This window comes from Chenopodium quinoa, unplaced genomic scaffold (genome assembly GCF_001683475.1).
Source record: "Chenopodium quinoa cultivar QQ74 unplaced genomic scaffold, ASM168347v1, whole genome shotgun sequence".
Lineage (NCBI taxonomy): Eukaryota > Viridiplantae > Streptophyta > Magnoliopsida > Caryophyllales > Amaranthaceae > Chenopodium > Chenopodium quinoa.
Genome location: NW_018745080.1, coordinates 2,503,784 through 2,517,453, shown reverse-complemented (window position 1 = coordinate 2,517,453; position 13,670 = coordinate 2,503,784). Strand labels below are relative to the sequence as shown.

Below are 13,670 nucleotides of genomic sequence, written 5' to 3'. Positions count from 1 at the left end.
AAGCCCAATGGTACCTGGAGGATGTGCGTTGACTTCACGGACCTAAATAAGGCTTGTCCAAAGGATTTATATCCCTTGCCGAGGATCGATCAGCTAGTCGATTCGACAAGTGGCCATGCCTTGCTTAGTTTCATGGACGCGTTCTCGGGGTATCATCAGATCTTTATGCACCCCGACGATCGAGCAAAGACAGCATTCGTCACGAACGCTAGGGTGTACAATTACAAAATGATGCCCTTCGGATTGAAAAATGCGGGGGCAACCTATCTAAGGCTGGTGGATCAAGTTTTCGCCGATCAAAAGGGCCGAAACATGGAAGTCTATGTTGACGATTCGATCGTCAAAAGCAAAAAACCAGAGGACCATGTAAAGGACCTGGCTGAAACTTTCGCCACCTTGAGAAAGCATCAAATGAAGCTAAATCCGAAGAAGTGTGTCTTCGGCGTGAAGTCAGGGAAATTCCTTGGGTTCATAGTCAGCAAAAGGGGGATTGATGCCAATCCCTCTAAAGTCAAAGCGGCGCTCGACCTTCCTGAGCCGAAAACGAAGCGGGATGTTTAGCGGCTCACCGGAAGAATGGCAGCCCTCTCGAGGTTCATTTCCAGAGCTTCGGATAAGGGGTTACCTTTCTTCAAAGCCCTGAAACTCCCGAAAACAAAAGAGCTCGTTTGGGAGGAAGAGCAAAAAGACGCCTTTAAACAGCTTCGGGAGCATCTGGCTCAACTCCCAACGCTGGCTAGCCCAGCTGAAGGAGAAACTTTGTACCTATATGTGGCCGTTAGCCCAGCCACCATCAGCGCAGTATTGCTGAAGGAAGAAAGTAAAAGTCAGCAACCGATCTACTTCGTCAGTCATACACTGACGGATGCCGAGACTCGCTATCCTCTACTCGAGAAAGTTGCTTTCGCGGTAGTAGTAGCTGCTCGGAAGCTGAGACCCTATTTTGATTGCCATCATATAGTGGTCTTAACTGATCAGCCGTTGGAAAAAGTTCTCGGCAAGGTTGAAAAATCTGGTAGGCTAGCCAAGTGGGCTTTTGAGCTCACCGAATTCAGCATCAACTACCGTCCGAGGGCTGCCATTAAGGCTCAAGCTCTAGCGGATTTCTTGGCCGAATGCTCATACCAAGAAGCGCTAGGCAGTGAAAAGAAAGTCTGGATCGTGTTTACGGATGGATCTTCCACCGAAAATGGTTCGGGGCAGGAGTAGTGATAACTTCTCCCGAAGGCAAATCCTTTGAGTATGCACTAAAGTTTTCTTTTAAGGCCTCGAACAATGAAGCCGAGTATGAGGCAGCAATCGCCGGCCTAGAATTGTGCATCTCCCTGGAAGCCGATCATGTCTGCCTAAAAACAGACTCTCAGCTAGTTTCATATCAGATCAGTGGCAGCTACGAGGCCAAAGAGCCCTCCATGATAGCTTATCTTGCCAAGATCAAATCAGTCATTGCAGAGCTGAAAACTTTTGAGGTTCAGCTGATCCCAAGGGGTCAGAATACTCAAGCCGATGCACTCTCCAAACTTGCCAGTTCATCTCTTACCGAGCTGAACAGATCTGTATATGTAGAAGTGCGTCGAGAGAGAAGTGTCGACGAAACACCTGAAGTGTGCTGCGCTGACCCAGAGCCTAGCTGGATGGACCCCATCCTAGCTTTCAAGCTTCGGGGAGAGACTCCCGAAGATAAAGCTTTGGCCTCCAAGATGAAGAGAACCAGCTCTAGGTTCATTGTCTTCAGGGGGGAACTTCTGAAAAAGTCCTTCTCAGCCCCATTGCTGAAATGCGTGGGACCAACAGATGCAGATTATATCCTACGGGAGATTCACCTCGGCATCTGTGGGAACCACATTGGGGGAAGAACCTTAGCCCACAAGGCATTGAGGGCTGGATATTACTGGCCCACCATGATCGCAGATGCTAAGGAGCTGGTTCGGAAATGCGAAAAATGTCAAAAATACGCTCCAGTTATCCATCAGCCAGCAAGGGATCTTCAGCCGATCCTTAATCCACTCCCGTTTGCCCAATGGGGACTGGATATACTGGGACCATTTCCAGAGGTTGTGTACCAGAAAAAATGGCTGATAGTTGGTGTCGACTACTTCAGTAAATGGATCGAGGCCGAAGCAGCCTCGAACATTACAGAGCAAACTGTCAGAAAATTTATCTGGCAGAATATCATCACTCGATTTGGCATCCCGAGAGTATTTGTCTTCGATCATGGGAGGCAATTTGATAACTTACCGCTGAAGCGGTATACAGATCAGTTCGGCATCAAACTGGCATATTCAGCGGTATGCCACCCGCAAAGTAACGGACAAGCCGAAGCTGCAAATAAACAGATCTTAAATGCCCTCAAGAAGAGGGTGGAAGATCAAAAGTCCAAGTGGCTGGAGGAGCTCCCTGGAACCCTTTGGTCCCTTCGGACAACTGAAAAAGAGGCAACGGGCCACTCACCTTTTGAACTGGTGTATGGTGCCGAAGCCGTCCTTCCAGTGGAAATTGGCTCTGAGAGCCTTCGAGTGCACCACTTCTCGGCTGAGAATGAGCGACTGATGAGGGAATCTCTCGATTTCCTCGACGAAGTAAGAGACTCAGCCCGAGACAGAATGGCCGCCTATAAGCAGAGAATCAGCAAATTTTATAACCGAAGGTCTATGCAAGGCCTCTCAAAATTGGAGACCTTGTCCTTCGGAATGCTGCTGCAGTTCAGAAAGGCCGAATCCATGGGAAACTCTCAGCTGCATGGGAAGGACCTTATGAAATCTATGATGAGCTTCAGCCAGGGACATACCGACTTCGGCAGTTGGATGGAACTGAGTTGAAAAATCACTGGAACGCTGATGTACTGAAAAAATACCATGTGTAAACCCTTCGGGGCAGAACAATCTTTGTAAGTACATTTTGAACTAATAAAAGGCCTTGGAGCCGCCATTTATATAAATATTTACAACTTTTTATCCTTTCAAAATTTTCTTTGTTCTATCTACTCTTTAAGGGTTTTTTATTCAGCCTCGTCTGAAACCTTCGCCTTCGGATAACTGGGTTTCAGATTGCTGACAAAACTCGTCTTTTTAAAGAACACTGGTCTTTCAGCTGAAGTCAAACTTCAGTAAGACTTGTTCTTCAAAGACATGAGTCCATGGACAATTCTGGGATATTGCCTTAACTGAGCCTTGTATCCCAGAGAGCCATTATCCGAAACATTGCCTTAAGTTGGCCCTGTGTTTCGGGTATCCATTTTTCAAAGATAGACAGAAAATCAAGGATAACAGCAACAGTTGAAAATTTTTTAATCAGCCTCGTCTGAAACCTTCGCCTTCGGGTAACTGGGTTTCAGATTGCTGACAAAACTCGTCTTTTTAAAGAACATTGGTCTTTCAGCTGAATTCCAACTTCAGTAAGACTTGTTCTCCAAAGACATGAGTCCATGGACAATTCTGGGATATTGCCTTAACTGAGCCTTGTATCCCAGAAAGCCATTATCCGAAACATTGCCTTCAGTTGGCCTTGTGTTTCGGATATGCATCTTTTAAAAGAACACAGGTCTTTCAGCTGAAGTCCAACTTCAGTAAGATTTGTTCTCCAAAGTCATGAGTCCATGGACAATTCTGGGATATTGCCTTAACTGAGCCTTGTATCCCAGAAAGCTAATATCCGAAGCATTGCCTTCAGTTGGCCCTGTGTTTCGGGTATCCATTTTTCAGCTGAAGTCAATCTTCAGTAAGACTTGTATTCCAGAAGCACTGCCTTCAGTTGGCCCTGTGTTTCGGATTCCCATTTTAAAGAAGTGAAGAAATTGTTTATTCAGCTGAAGCCATACTTCAATTTCTGGGAGGGCAAGAAGCACTATCAGTGCAAGTTTATGTTCAACAGAATGAAAGAAACTGTAAAGCATTCAAAAACAAAGCAGTTGAAGAAAAGAGCATCAAATTAATAATTCATGCTCAGAAATTGAGCTACAAGTTCAATTAAACTGTATCGGCAGCCGCCCACAAGCGGAAAATAACAGCTGCCGAAATACGTACATAAGCAAAAAAATAAACTGTTGTACGACAAGGCAAGCTGAAGCAAAAAACAAGGCAAAAAATTCAGAAAGCGGCAAGTCTAAAGTTAAGCGCATGATGAACCGCAAGATTCTGAAGACGACTGCCCGAGTTCCTATGCTTCAGCCCGAGGATCAGACTGATCAGCGTTGTTGAGCCCCATGGTGGCTTCAGCCCCAGCAGCAGAAGAAGCAGGCTTTGCACTCTGCCGAGCCTCCCTTTCCCTCTGTTCAGCCTCCAACTCCATTCTCTCAGCTTCCTCTTCGGCTTCCTCAGCCTTAAGAATTTCAGCTTCGACTGGAGTTGCATACTTCATATGAGGGTCTTCGGGATTCTGGACCCATTCAGCACATTTGGACCAGTCCAGCTTCGGCTCAGCATGAAGGCAGACTCTTCGGCATACTCTGAACTCGTTTCTGAAACCCATTTCATATTCTTCCTGGGTATAGACACGGACTTTGAGTAGAGCCTCAGCATCAACCAGCTTCTTCTGGGTCTCCTCCAAGTCTTCCTTGGATTTCTTCAGCTCATCGGCGAGCTCGGAGGAGGAACCTTTCAGCTCATTCAGCTCCTGCTGAACTTGGGAAGCCTTTGTCTGAGCCTGGGCCACTTCAACTTTTTTGGCCATCAGTTGATCCTCAGCCTCATGGAGTTTAGCTCTCTGAGCTTCAGCAGCAGCAGCAGCCTCTGAGAGTTGGACGTCCCTGGCCTGGAGCAGCTCTTCAGCAGCCATTCGGCTGGCTTCAAGAGCTTCTAGTCGTTGCTGCACTTCAGCTTGTGCAGCAGCTCCTTCCTGAATACGGCTCTCAACGGCAGCCTTGAACTTGGAGACGTCCACTCCCATGTGCTCCTGGAGGAATTTTTCCCCTTCCATCAGTGGGGGAAAAACTTCCTTCTCCATAGCGTCGCAGAAGGTTTTGAGGGCTTCAGCAGCTTTTTTCTCGTACTCCTCACCCTTCTGCTGCTTCTCTTCAGCTGCTGCTTGCTTCAGCTTAGCAAGCTTTAATTCCTCTTCAGCTACCTTCTTTTCGTGCTCAGCAGCATCTACCCTATCTTGTAGGGTATCTATCAACTCTACAGTGAGAGTCTGATTGTGCACGAACTGAAAACAGGAGCACAAGTTAAAAAAAATAATAAAGGTAAATAAAAATAGAGCTGAATTTTAGAGGAAATAAAGGCAAGGAAAATCACCTGCATCATCAGCAGTTGGTTAGACCTGGCTGGGTCAGGAACTGATCTGCTGGATTCGCCCATCCCAGCAGTGGCCTTCAGCGACCAGATTCTTGCCCTATCTACTTCGGACATGCCAGCAAAATCGCCGAAGTAGGCTGCATCACCTTCACGGTTCTGACCCCATATGAGGTCCCAGATGTGATCTGGGATTGGAATTCGGGGGGCCGAGAAACCCATTTCTCCAGATTGTAGAGTCTGGAAGGAGGGAAAGGATGACGATGGAGCTTGTTTAGCTTTGGATGGCTCAGCATCATCCTTCTCAGAGGAGTCAATTACTATGACCTCCTCTTCTTCAGGGGTGAGGACGAAAGCCTCAACCTCTCTTGCGATGTCTGCCGTGAAACCCTCAGCACTGGGCATCACGGCATCCTTATTCTTGTGCTCAGCAGCACTCTCCTGAACTTCTTCTTGGACCCCTCCCTTAGATTCGGGAGTTTTTTGATCCACCTCCATCTCAGGAGGTGGCGGAGGGGTCTTTTGAGGTGATTGAGGTTGTGGCCGGGGAACCCTCGGCGATCTATTGCCTTCCTCGGGTTCCCTTATTTCAACGCCGATGGTCATCGGCCTCCGCTGAAAGTCATGCGGCTCGATGATGGCCATCCTTCGGCGCCTTTTCTGAAGGGGCTGCTCGTCCATATCTGAGTCTGAAGACTCTTCTTGTATTTGGTCTTCAGGACGAACAGGGGCTTTCCCTTCTCTGTGTCTGTTACTCTCTTCAGACTGTAACAGACAGGGGGGAGGAGGAATGTGAGTACAAAAAAAAAAAAAAAGAAGAAGACAAAGTTAAGTCCGAAAGCTCACCGAGGTCTTCAGCAAAGCCTCGTCTTCTTCAGCTGCCCTAGCTGCAGCTTCTTCTTCAGCAGCTCTGGAGGACCCTTCTCCTCCTTCGCAAGCTTCGAGAACCCGTGCAACCTCTTCGGCTGTACGGGCAGCTTCAGCTTCTTCGTCCAGCAGCTGAAACCAGGGGTCTCTCTTCTTCCACCAAGGCTTCTGCCTCTGATACAGAGCAACAGCCTCAATTTGGAAGTGGGAAGAGTCTAGATGAACTTCCCTATGCCTCGGTTCAGTGATAGACGGGGCCCGATCAGTTACAACTCGTTCTCGGTTGACACCAAGACGAGCGTAGTTAATGCCAACGTTGGTCTCGTCCCGCTCTGAAAAAGAAAAGGGGAAAGGTCAGTTCGGATAGGTTGGCACAGCATAAAAAAGCGAAGTGAGAGAAGAAAAAGAGATAACTAAAAAGCCTCGGCCCCAGCCGAAGAAGCTTACCATCCTTAAACTTTCGGCTGAGGCCAACAGCTGCTAGCATGTTCTCTTGGAAAACATAATGCGTATCGGGGAGCCAAGTCTCCGGGATATGCTGCATTCGGCCGCTGCCCCCCCGGTTCGGCAGCTTGCCGAAGATATGTTGTTGATCAAGGTTCGGATCCGGCCCGTTATCTGCGGGGGGACCTAGACTTCCCATGTCGGGATCAGGCTCAGCAAGGTACCGGGGAGCGCTGAAGACGCAGGGGTGGCCCGAATCTGTGGGTGCCCTAACCCAAATCCATTGACCTCTCCAGTCCTTGTCTGAAGAGTCGTTCGGCCACATGGTTAGGTACTGGGGCCGGGACTCAATCCGGTACCACCCAGAACCATGGCTTCCGTGCCCACTTTGAATATTTGGCACTAACCGATGAAGCTTTTTGAAGCAGTGCAGGTTCGGCACATACTTGAAGAACTTGCAGACCCATAAGTATGTCATCACCCCTCGGATGCTGGTGGGAGTTAACTGACATAGGGAGATATTGTAATGGATCAGCAAGTCTCGGACGAATACGTCCAAAGGGAACCTCAGCCCGTACTGAAGCTGTCTTGTGTACACCCCCACATACCCCGGGGGTGGACGATGGATTCTATCGGATGCCGCGGGCATTCGGCACCAATACCCATCAGCTTCAAAAATGCCGTAATGCAACTCAATTTGCTCGGCAAACCGATATTGTTCGGCATTCTCCACCCACCATGAGTAGGGGCGGTTCTTTATCATGGCCGAAGCTACTTCGGCATTCTCCCACTCTGAAAACCCGGGGAGGATATCCCAAAGGACAGCGGGAACTTCATCGTCCCGTCCAGAAGCGCTCGGCCCCTCCGTTCTCTGAGGAGGAACCGAGGAAATTGGAGTCGCCCTAATCCCTTCAGCAGGGTCAGACTCTGGCCTTTGTCCATTCCAGGTCCCAATCCTGTTCCTAGGATCGGGAATTGGCCTTGCTCTTCTTGGAGCACGGGCTCTACCTCTAACTCCTCTTGCCATTGATTATTTCGAAGAAAAAAGTAGAAAAAAAAGGGAAGGAGTTCGAGTTCGAAGAAAAATAAACTGAAATCAAAGGAATTTACCTTAATCTGAAGCGAAAGTTGCCGATTTACGAGTTCGTAGTGGCAAGTCTCAGTTTCTAAGCTTAATGCTCGGGGAATTTGCGAAGTTTTGATGCGGGTTCTTGGTTTCTCTCGAGAATTCTGGGTCTGTGTTGGTGAATAAGTGAGGAGAGATGACGCGCCTATGTTTATATCTCCAGGAATGGGATACGGGGAGTCCGCGTTTCAATTTCTCTTAAATACCCCACTAAGTAACCGTTAAACACACGATCTTGTGATTAAACTGCCCATTATCCGTCCAACTTCCACAATCATCCGCCTTAACCGTTGTTATCTCATTAATTACGGTTTAAATTCAAATTTTTGGATTAATTAAATCATTTACTTCCCTCCTTTTCTGAATTAAATCAAACCCGACCCGTCATCCTTCCAAATCGGGTCTGGGGGGCAAGTTGTTTGGGTCCAATTTAGTCCAATTGGGCCTAGGCATTAAATGATCCAATTAAAAGCCCAAGGTCAAGGTTCAACTCTCCAATTGTGCTAAAGTCAAAGGTCAGCCCTCAAAGCAAGCCAATTGGGCTAAGGCCCAACCTCTCCATGTATGAAGAGGTATAAAAGCCATCAATATTCATACATACATATTCATTCATAGATTCATATACTCTCATATATTCAAGCAAAGCCTCAAGCAACTAATTCTCTTGCATAGTGTTCTCTTACTACACACTGTACTGACTTTAGCATCGGAGGGGCCTTCCTCGGCAACACCCCCGAGGCTAGTTTACGTGTGTTTACTGTGCAGGAAACCTTCGGCCCAGCATAACTTGGACCGAATCTAGTCTTCTCCGTTTCAGCGGACCTTCGGCAAGGTCCCATTGTTTTCACCCGAAACACTTGGTAACTGCCTTTGCTGCCTCTTCGATTAATCCTGATGCTATACTACTTGCTATGAATTCTGCCATGGATGAATGATTAAGAGAGGAAGGGAGAGATGAACTGGAGTTAAAGAGTTTTGATGACTTTGAAGTCAACTGGGCTCCATTAATAATTAATAATTAGGTGTGTAAAGCTGTACAGATACTTTGAAAATTATGATCATATCAACTTAAATTCACTAAGTTTATGATATTAAATTGAGGGATGCTCTGTTCACAAAAGTCTAGAGTAGGAAGTCCTAAAAAATCATACCAACAAGTTTCATAATAGACCAGACTACACAATTTTTTTTCATTTGTGTTTTCATATTGCTAAAATTTAAAAATTTGTACCACTAAATATTATGAAAGTTAGAGGTTTGAAAGATACAAATTATTAAAAAAAAAAACTACTTTTTAAAAAAAAAATTAAAAAAAATAACACCTAGAAAATGACAATGATAATCTGCAAACAAAAATAAGCATAACATGGTTCTATGGTGTAGTGGTTAGCACTCTGGACTTTGAATCCAGCGACCTGGGTTCGACTCCCGGTAGGACCTTTTTTGCTTTTTTAACAGTAACTTCCAAAACATTTTCTTTCTTGTATGACCAAAAACAAAAAAACAATATTTTTATACAGCAACGAATATAAACAAATACTCTTATAATCAACATAATTTACATCTTCTTCTTCTTCTTGAATACCTTAATCCCATAATTTACATCATGCCTTTTTTTTCCTTTCACAAGAATAGTCCATGTTGGAAAATACAATATCTATTTTCTTTGCTGCTACAAACAACAATAAGTTCAATTACCTATATAATCCTTTTCAGAACATTGTAAAACAAACCATAGAAGCTCAGCCAGCTAAAAACTTCGATCTTGTGCTCACTTTAATCACTATGATGGTTCTGTGGAGGATTCTTTTCTCTCCTATAAGCACCAAAGATGTCGATGCCTAGACCGATATTGAGCAAATTCATACCAATCATCCCAAATAAAGCAAGTGGTAGCTCTACACCCTTGTCAAACTTTGGGGCATCTATAACTAGTTTGATCAAAATCAGTGCGTGGGGTAGTAGTCGAGCAAAGAAGAAGGTGAGCCAGTTAAGAAACCATTCTGCCTTCACGATCGTACTCTCGGCACTCCTAATCCCTGCCATCCGTCTTACTTTTCTCACATGTAGAAAGACTGAGTGCAACTGTTATCATGATTCAAATGAAAACAGATGGTTCAGCTCTAAAGTGGCAAATCATATGTTACATTGATAGCAGAAAACATGACCATATCAAGGCTTAGGCTTTTCCATGTGAAGAATTCATAATTTCTTTTCTTGGGTCATATAGTTGTTTTTGGTGATGGAAAGTGGCGTCACAGTTTCAGATAATATTGTTTCTAAGAGGAAAACGTCAACCATTTATACAATTGTTATGGTGGATTAACAATAAAAATAAATCAAAGAACGACAAACAAATAATGTGGTTCACTACCAGTGTATCAGCTAAAAGCACGAGGGAAAAGATTTTATTAGGTTGTGAGGAATTCAGACTTATGAAAAGCATAAAAAGTTAACAACAGAGCAGCTTGAGCTGGTCTAGTCAAAGAACCAACTTTTAAGGCAACGAAAACAGTGAGAGGTAAACAAATCCAACAAAAATGATGACAACTAGCAATATGGAGAAAATCCCAAGTAGCACTTGTACATTTAAGAAAAGACAAAGAACCATTGATATGCAGACATAGCAGAATCAAAGCTTAAAGATGACAGAAAATTACCTCACAGATTAGGGTAAGGATGAGGTAGTTGATGGTGACATTGCGATAAAGAGCAAGCGTGAAGCAAAGAAGAAGGATCAGGTGATGTGCCAGGATAGATGGGAACCATCCACTGTATAGTTCATACTTCAACATATCCCACTGATCATATGCAAAATAACCACAAGAAATGCATAGGGCTGTGTATGCCCATGGCCATGTATTTCGAACCAGTTCTTCATGCTCAAATATTTGAATGGAACGCTTTTCACTCCATTGGTTGAACAATATAAACACAACTGCAACAGAAGCAGACAAGTTCATCAGACAATAGAAGCAAGCAAGTTCATCAGACAATAGAAGCAAGCAAGCAAGTTCATCAGACAATAGAAGCAGTCAGAGAACAGAAGCAAACAAGTTAATCAGACAAAAAGCAAGGAGAAGAATAATTATTTACCAAAAAAAAAGAAAATTATGAAAATAAATTTTTTGAGCGATGCTCAGCAGCCGGAGATGCCAGGAATTGAAGCATATGATAATTCAAATCAAAATGCAAGTTTTGGCACAAATAGTATAGTCTTCTGAAACTATCAGACAACTTATGCCAATGTATTAATGTTCCATCCACGGTCCACCACGTACAACTACTTGTTTCAATTCTTGCTAGAACCGTCTCCCTTCAATACTACCTTATCAATCTACTTTGAGGGGCCGATCTTGAATTTTAACAGAATGATAAAGAAGATGACAGGCTTGCATAGATCCTGAGATCGACAGACAGGAATAAACTAAGCCTAAACTACATGTTTTGTAAGTACAATATAGCTTAAGCATTCTTGAATGCTTTTAAGCTAAAGGATCAAATCTTGAAATTAAACAGTACAGGCATGAAACAATCATTTTTCTTGCTTAACTGAAAAGGCCAATGTGTTGAGCACTATCAATAGAATATAATGCAGAGATTTCATCGATTGGATATCGACAGTCAGACTACAATTGGAAGCAAAATTATACTTTTATATCATCCAATTAACAGCAAAATAAATCTCTTTGATTCATTGTAAACCAATTTACTTTAGAAAGGTTAATTAGGTATGTAAAACTCAAAATTTGCAGAAGGGTTTATAAGCAGATGTCTCAAGCAACAACTGATATAGTGATATGCAGTCAAGAGCCCAGCACAAAGTTTCAGTACCTTAATAACATCAACAATTCACCATGGAAATGCAAAGCTCAGCTAATTTAAACATCTAAGTACTCAATTGCACCTACTGATAAAATTGCAACACAAAACCAAGAACTATGTTACACATACTCTTCATTTTACCTCGAGAATTTTTGTTGGATACTTGACACTCGAACATTGGTGTGACACTTAAACACTCCAATTTAGGCAAAAATAGTAACATAAATAAAGATTTTCCATCTAAGATGCGCATCTCATACCATTCCATATAGTTTTCACTAGAAATCACCAAATAAACCAACTAAAAGTATACAACAACACTCCACAATTACAAAATCCATTATACACCCGTGTACACCTAGAGTTATATGCAATCAAAACCCGGGCACACCCACCCGAGTGTATAATGGACACTATCACGAAATCAAAACAAAACAGAAAAACACCCAAATCAAAAATCAACCAATATTCAGAAAGACGGAATAAAAAAGTAGTGTAGAAATTACCAGAAGCAGAAGCAAAAGAAGAGTGAAGGAGAGAAACAGAGGTATTAACAAAAAGGGGTTCTCGAGAAACCAAAAAACGAAGAGCCCAATTAGCAAATTGGAAGAACAAACAACCATACAATACAGGAAGAAGTTCTTTCTTATGATTCGATACGATTTCAAATCCAACCGACAAACCCCACACCACCAAAGTTGCCATGAAAAAATCCCCTGCTTTATTCCTCTTTTTCTGCTGCTTCTTTTTGTGATTATTATTGTTATTACTTCCATTTTCTCTCACCATTTTTATTATATTATTATTGTTGTTATTTATCTCTGTTTTTGCTGGTAGTACTAGTAGTTTTGTTGTTGATTTTGATTGCTGGAATTGTTTGTTTTGTGTCTGAAAAAAGTTGGATTTTTTTAGGAGAGAGAAAATGGGAAGAGGGGATTTATTAAAAGGGGAGGTTGGGGGTTATAGTTTCTTCTTTGCGTGAGGGAGTTTGAACATGATGCTTAAATGGCAATTTTAGAACCCATTTGGAAACTTTTGAGAGGTGAATGTTTGTAGAATCATCACTATTCTTGATTAAGACTTCTTTTTGTATACTCCTTATTTATTTATTTATTCATCCTCTATAAATGCAAGTTTATCTACCAGATAAGCAAACAAAAAATATTTATTAAGTGATAATTTTGTAAATAAATAACAGCAAAAAATGACAGGTTGATTGGGATTTTAAAAGTTGAATTATTCACGAAATTGCCACTTGATATTTTGTTCTTGTTTATTTGGCAGATAAATTGGGCTTAACTCAATTAACTAAAAATATATTTAAGTTGTTTTAAAGGTATTATTTTATACATATTCTTATATATCATGGGGTCACACAATCAGTGTTACAGGGTTTACTTCGTCACTGCTGTTATAGGGTTTACTCGATTAGTGTTATAAGGGTTACTCAGTCATTATTACAAGGGTTACTTTGTTGTTTTACAAACGGCCACATGGCGTGGCCAGCCGCACACAAAATTCGCTAATTTTTTTTGTTACTTTTTTTTAAAAAAAAAAAACATTAATTACTTTTTCTTTATTCTTTATTTATGTAATTTTGTCATATATTTTTAAATTAATACGAAGTAGTACCTTTCCAATTTAGGAAAAAAAATAATTCGGAATTAAGAATTCAAGCCTGTAAAAAAATTCATGATTTTAGAGTTTTTTGGTTTTCCACTTTTATGTGATTGTGCAAGGGATATTAATTGGATTGGAGTTTGATGGGTATTTTATGAGATTAATTAGTCATTTATTGATTGGCTCTTGCTTCAATTGTAGTTTTCATAATTTTGTAGATTTTATATTTTGCTGACTTTTTACCACCATTAATGAACAAGTGTTGTTAATTAACATCATTGTTCTATCGTAAATTCTGAATTATTTTATTACCATTCATGTATGAAATATTTGACTTATAGGTTTTTAATTAGATGACTCGTAATATACGAAGCATTTGTTTATTGTTTATGTTTATTTCAAAATTATGAGAAGTTGACGGATTAGACATAAATATTAAGTAAAATCTATAAAAATATTACATAATCATGCCCTTTTTTTTTTTATAATATTAAGTGGAGCTTTGGAAGATTATCCCTAACACTAAGTTATAAATTATTTATATAATATATGTTCAGCAA

At 42.2% G+C, this 13,670-nt stretch overlaps 1 protein-coding gene and 1 non-coding gene across 2 annotated transcripts; one reads left to right on the top strand and one right to left on the bottom strand.

Moving 5' to 3' along the window:
• Positions 1-9,033: 9,033 nt before the first annotated feature.
• Positions 9,034-9,105, top strand: TRNAQ-UUG. Its single transcript has one exon. It is a non-coding gene; the product is annotated as a tRNA-Gln (tRNA).
• An 85-nt stretch (positions 9,106-9,190) lies between these two features.
• LOC110709777 (TLC domain-containing protein 2-like) lies at positions 9,191-12,537 on the bottom strand. The gene is made up of 3 exons (XM_021888022.1): positions 11,997-12,537; positions 10,326-10,603; positions 9,191-9,750 (listed from the first exon to the last, which is right to left on the bottom strand). The coding sequence occupies exons 1-3, from the start codon at positions 12,277-12,279 to the stop codon at positions 9,442-9,444; spliced, it is 870 nt and encodes a 289-aa protein (XP_021743714.1). The 5' UTR covers positions 12,280-12,537; the 3' UTR covers positions 9,191-9,441.
• Between the last annotated feature and the right edge of the window lie 1,133 nt (positions 12,538-13,670).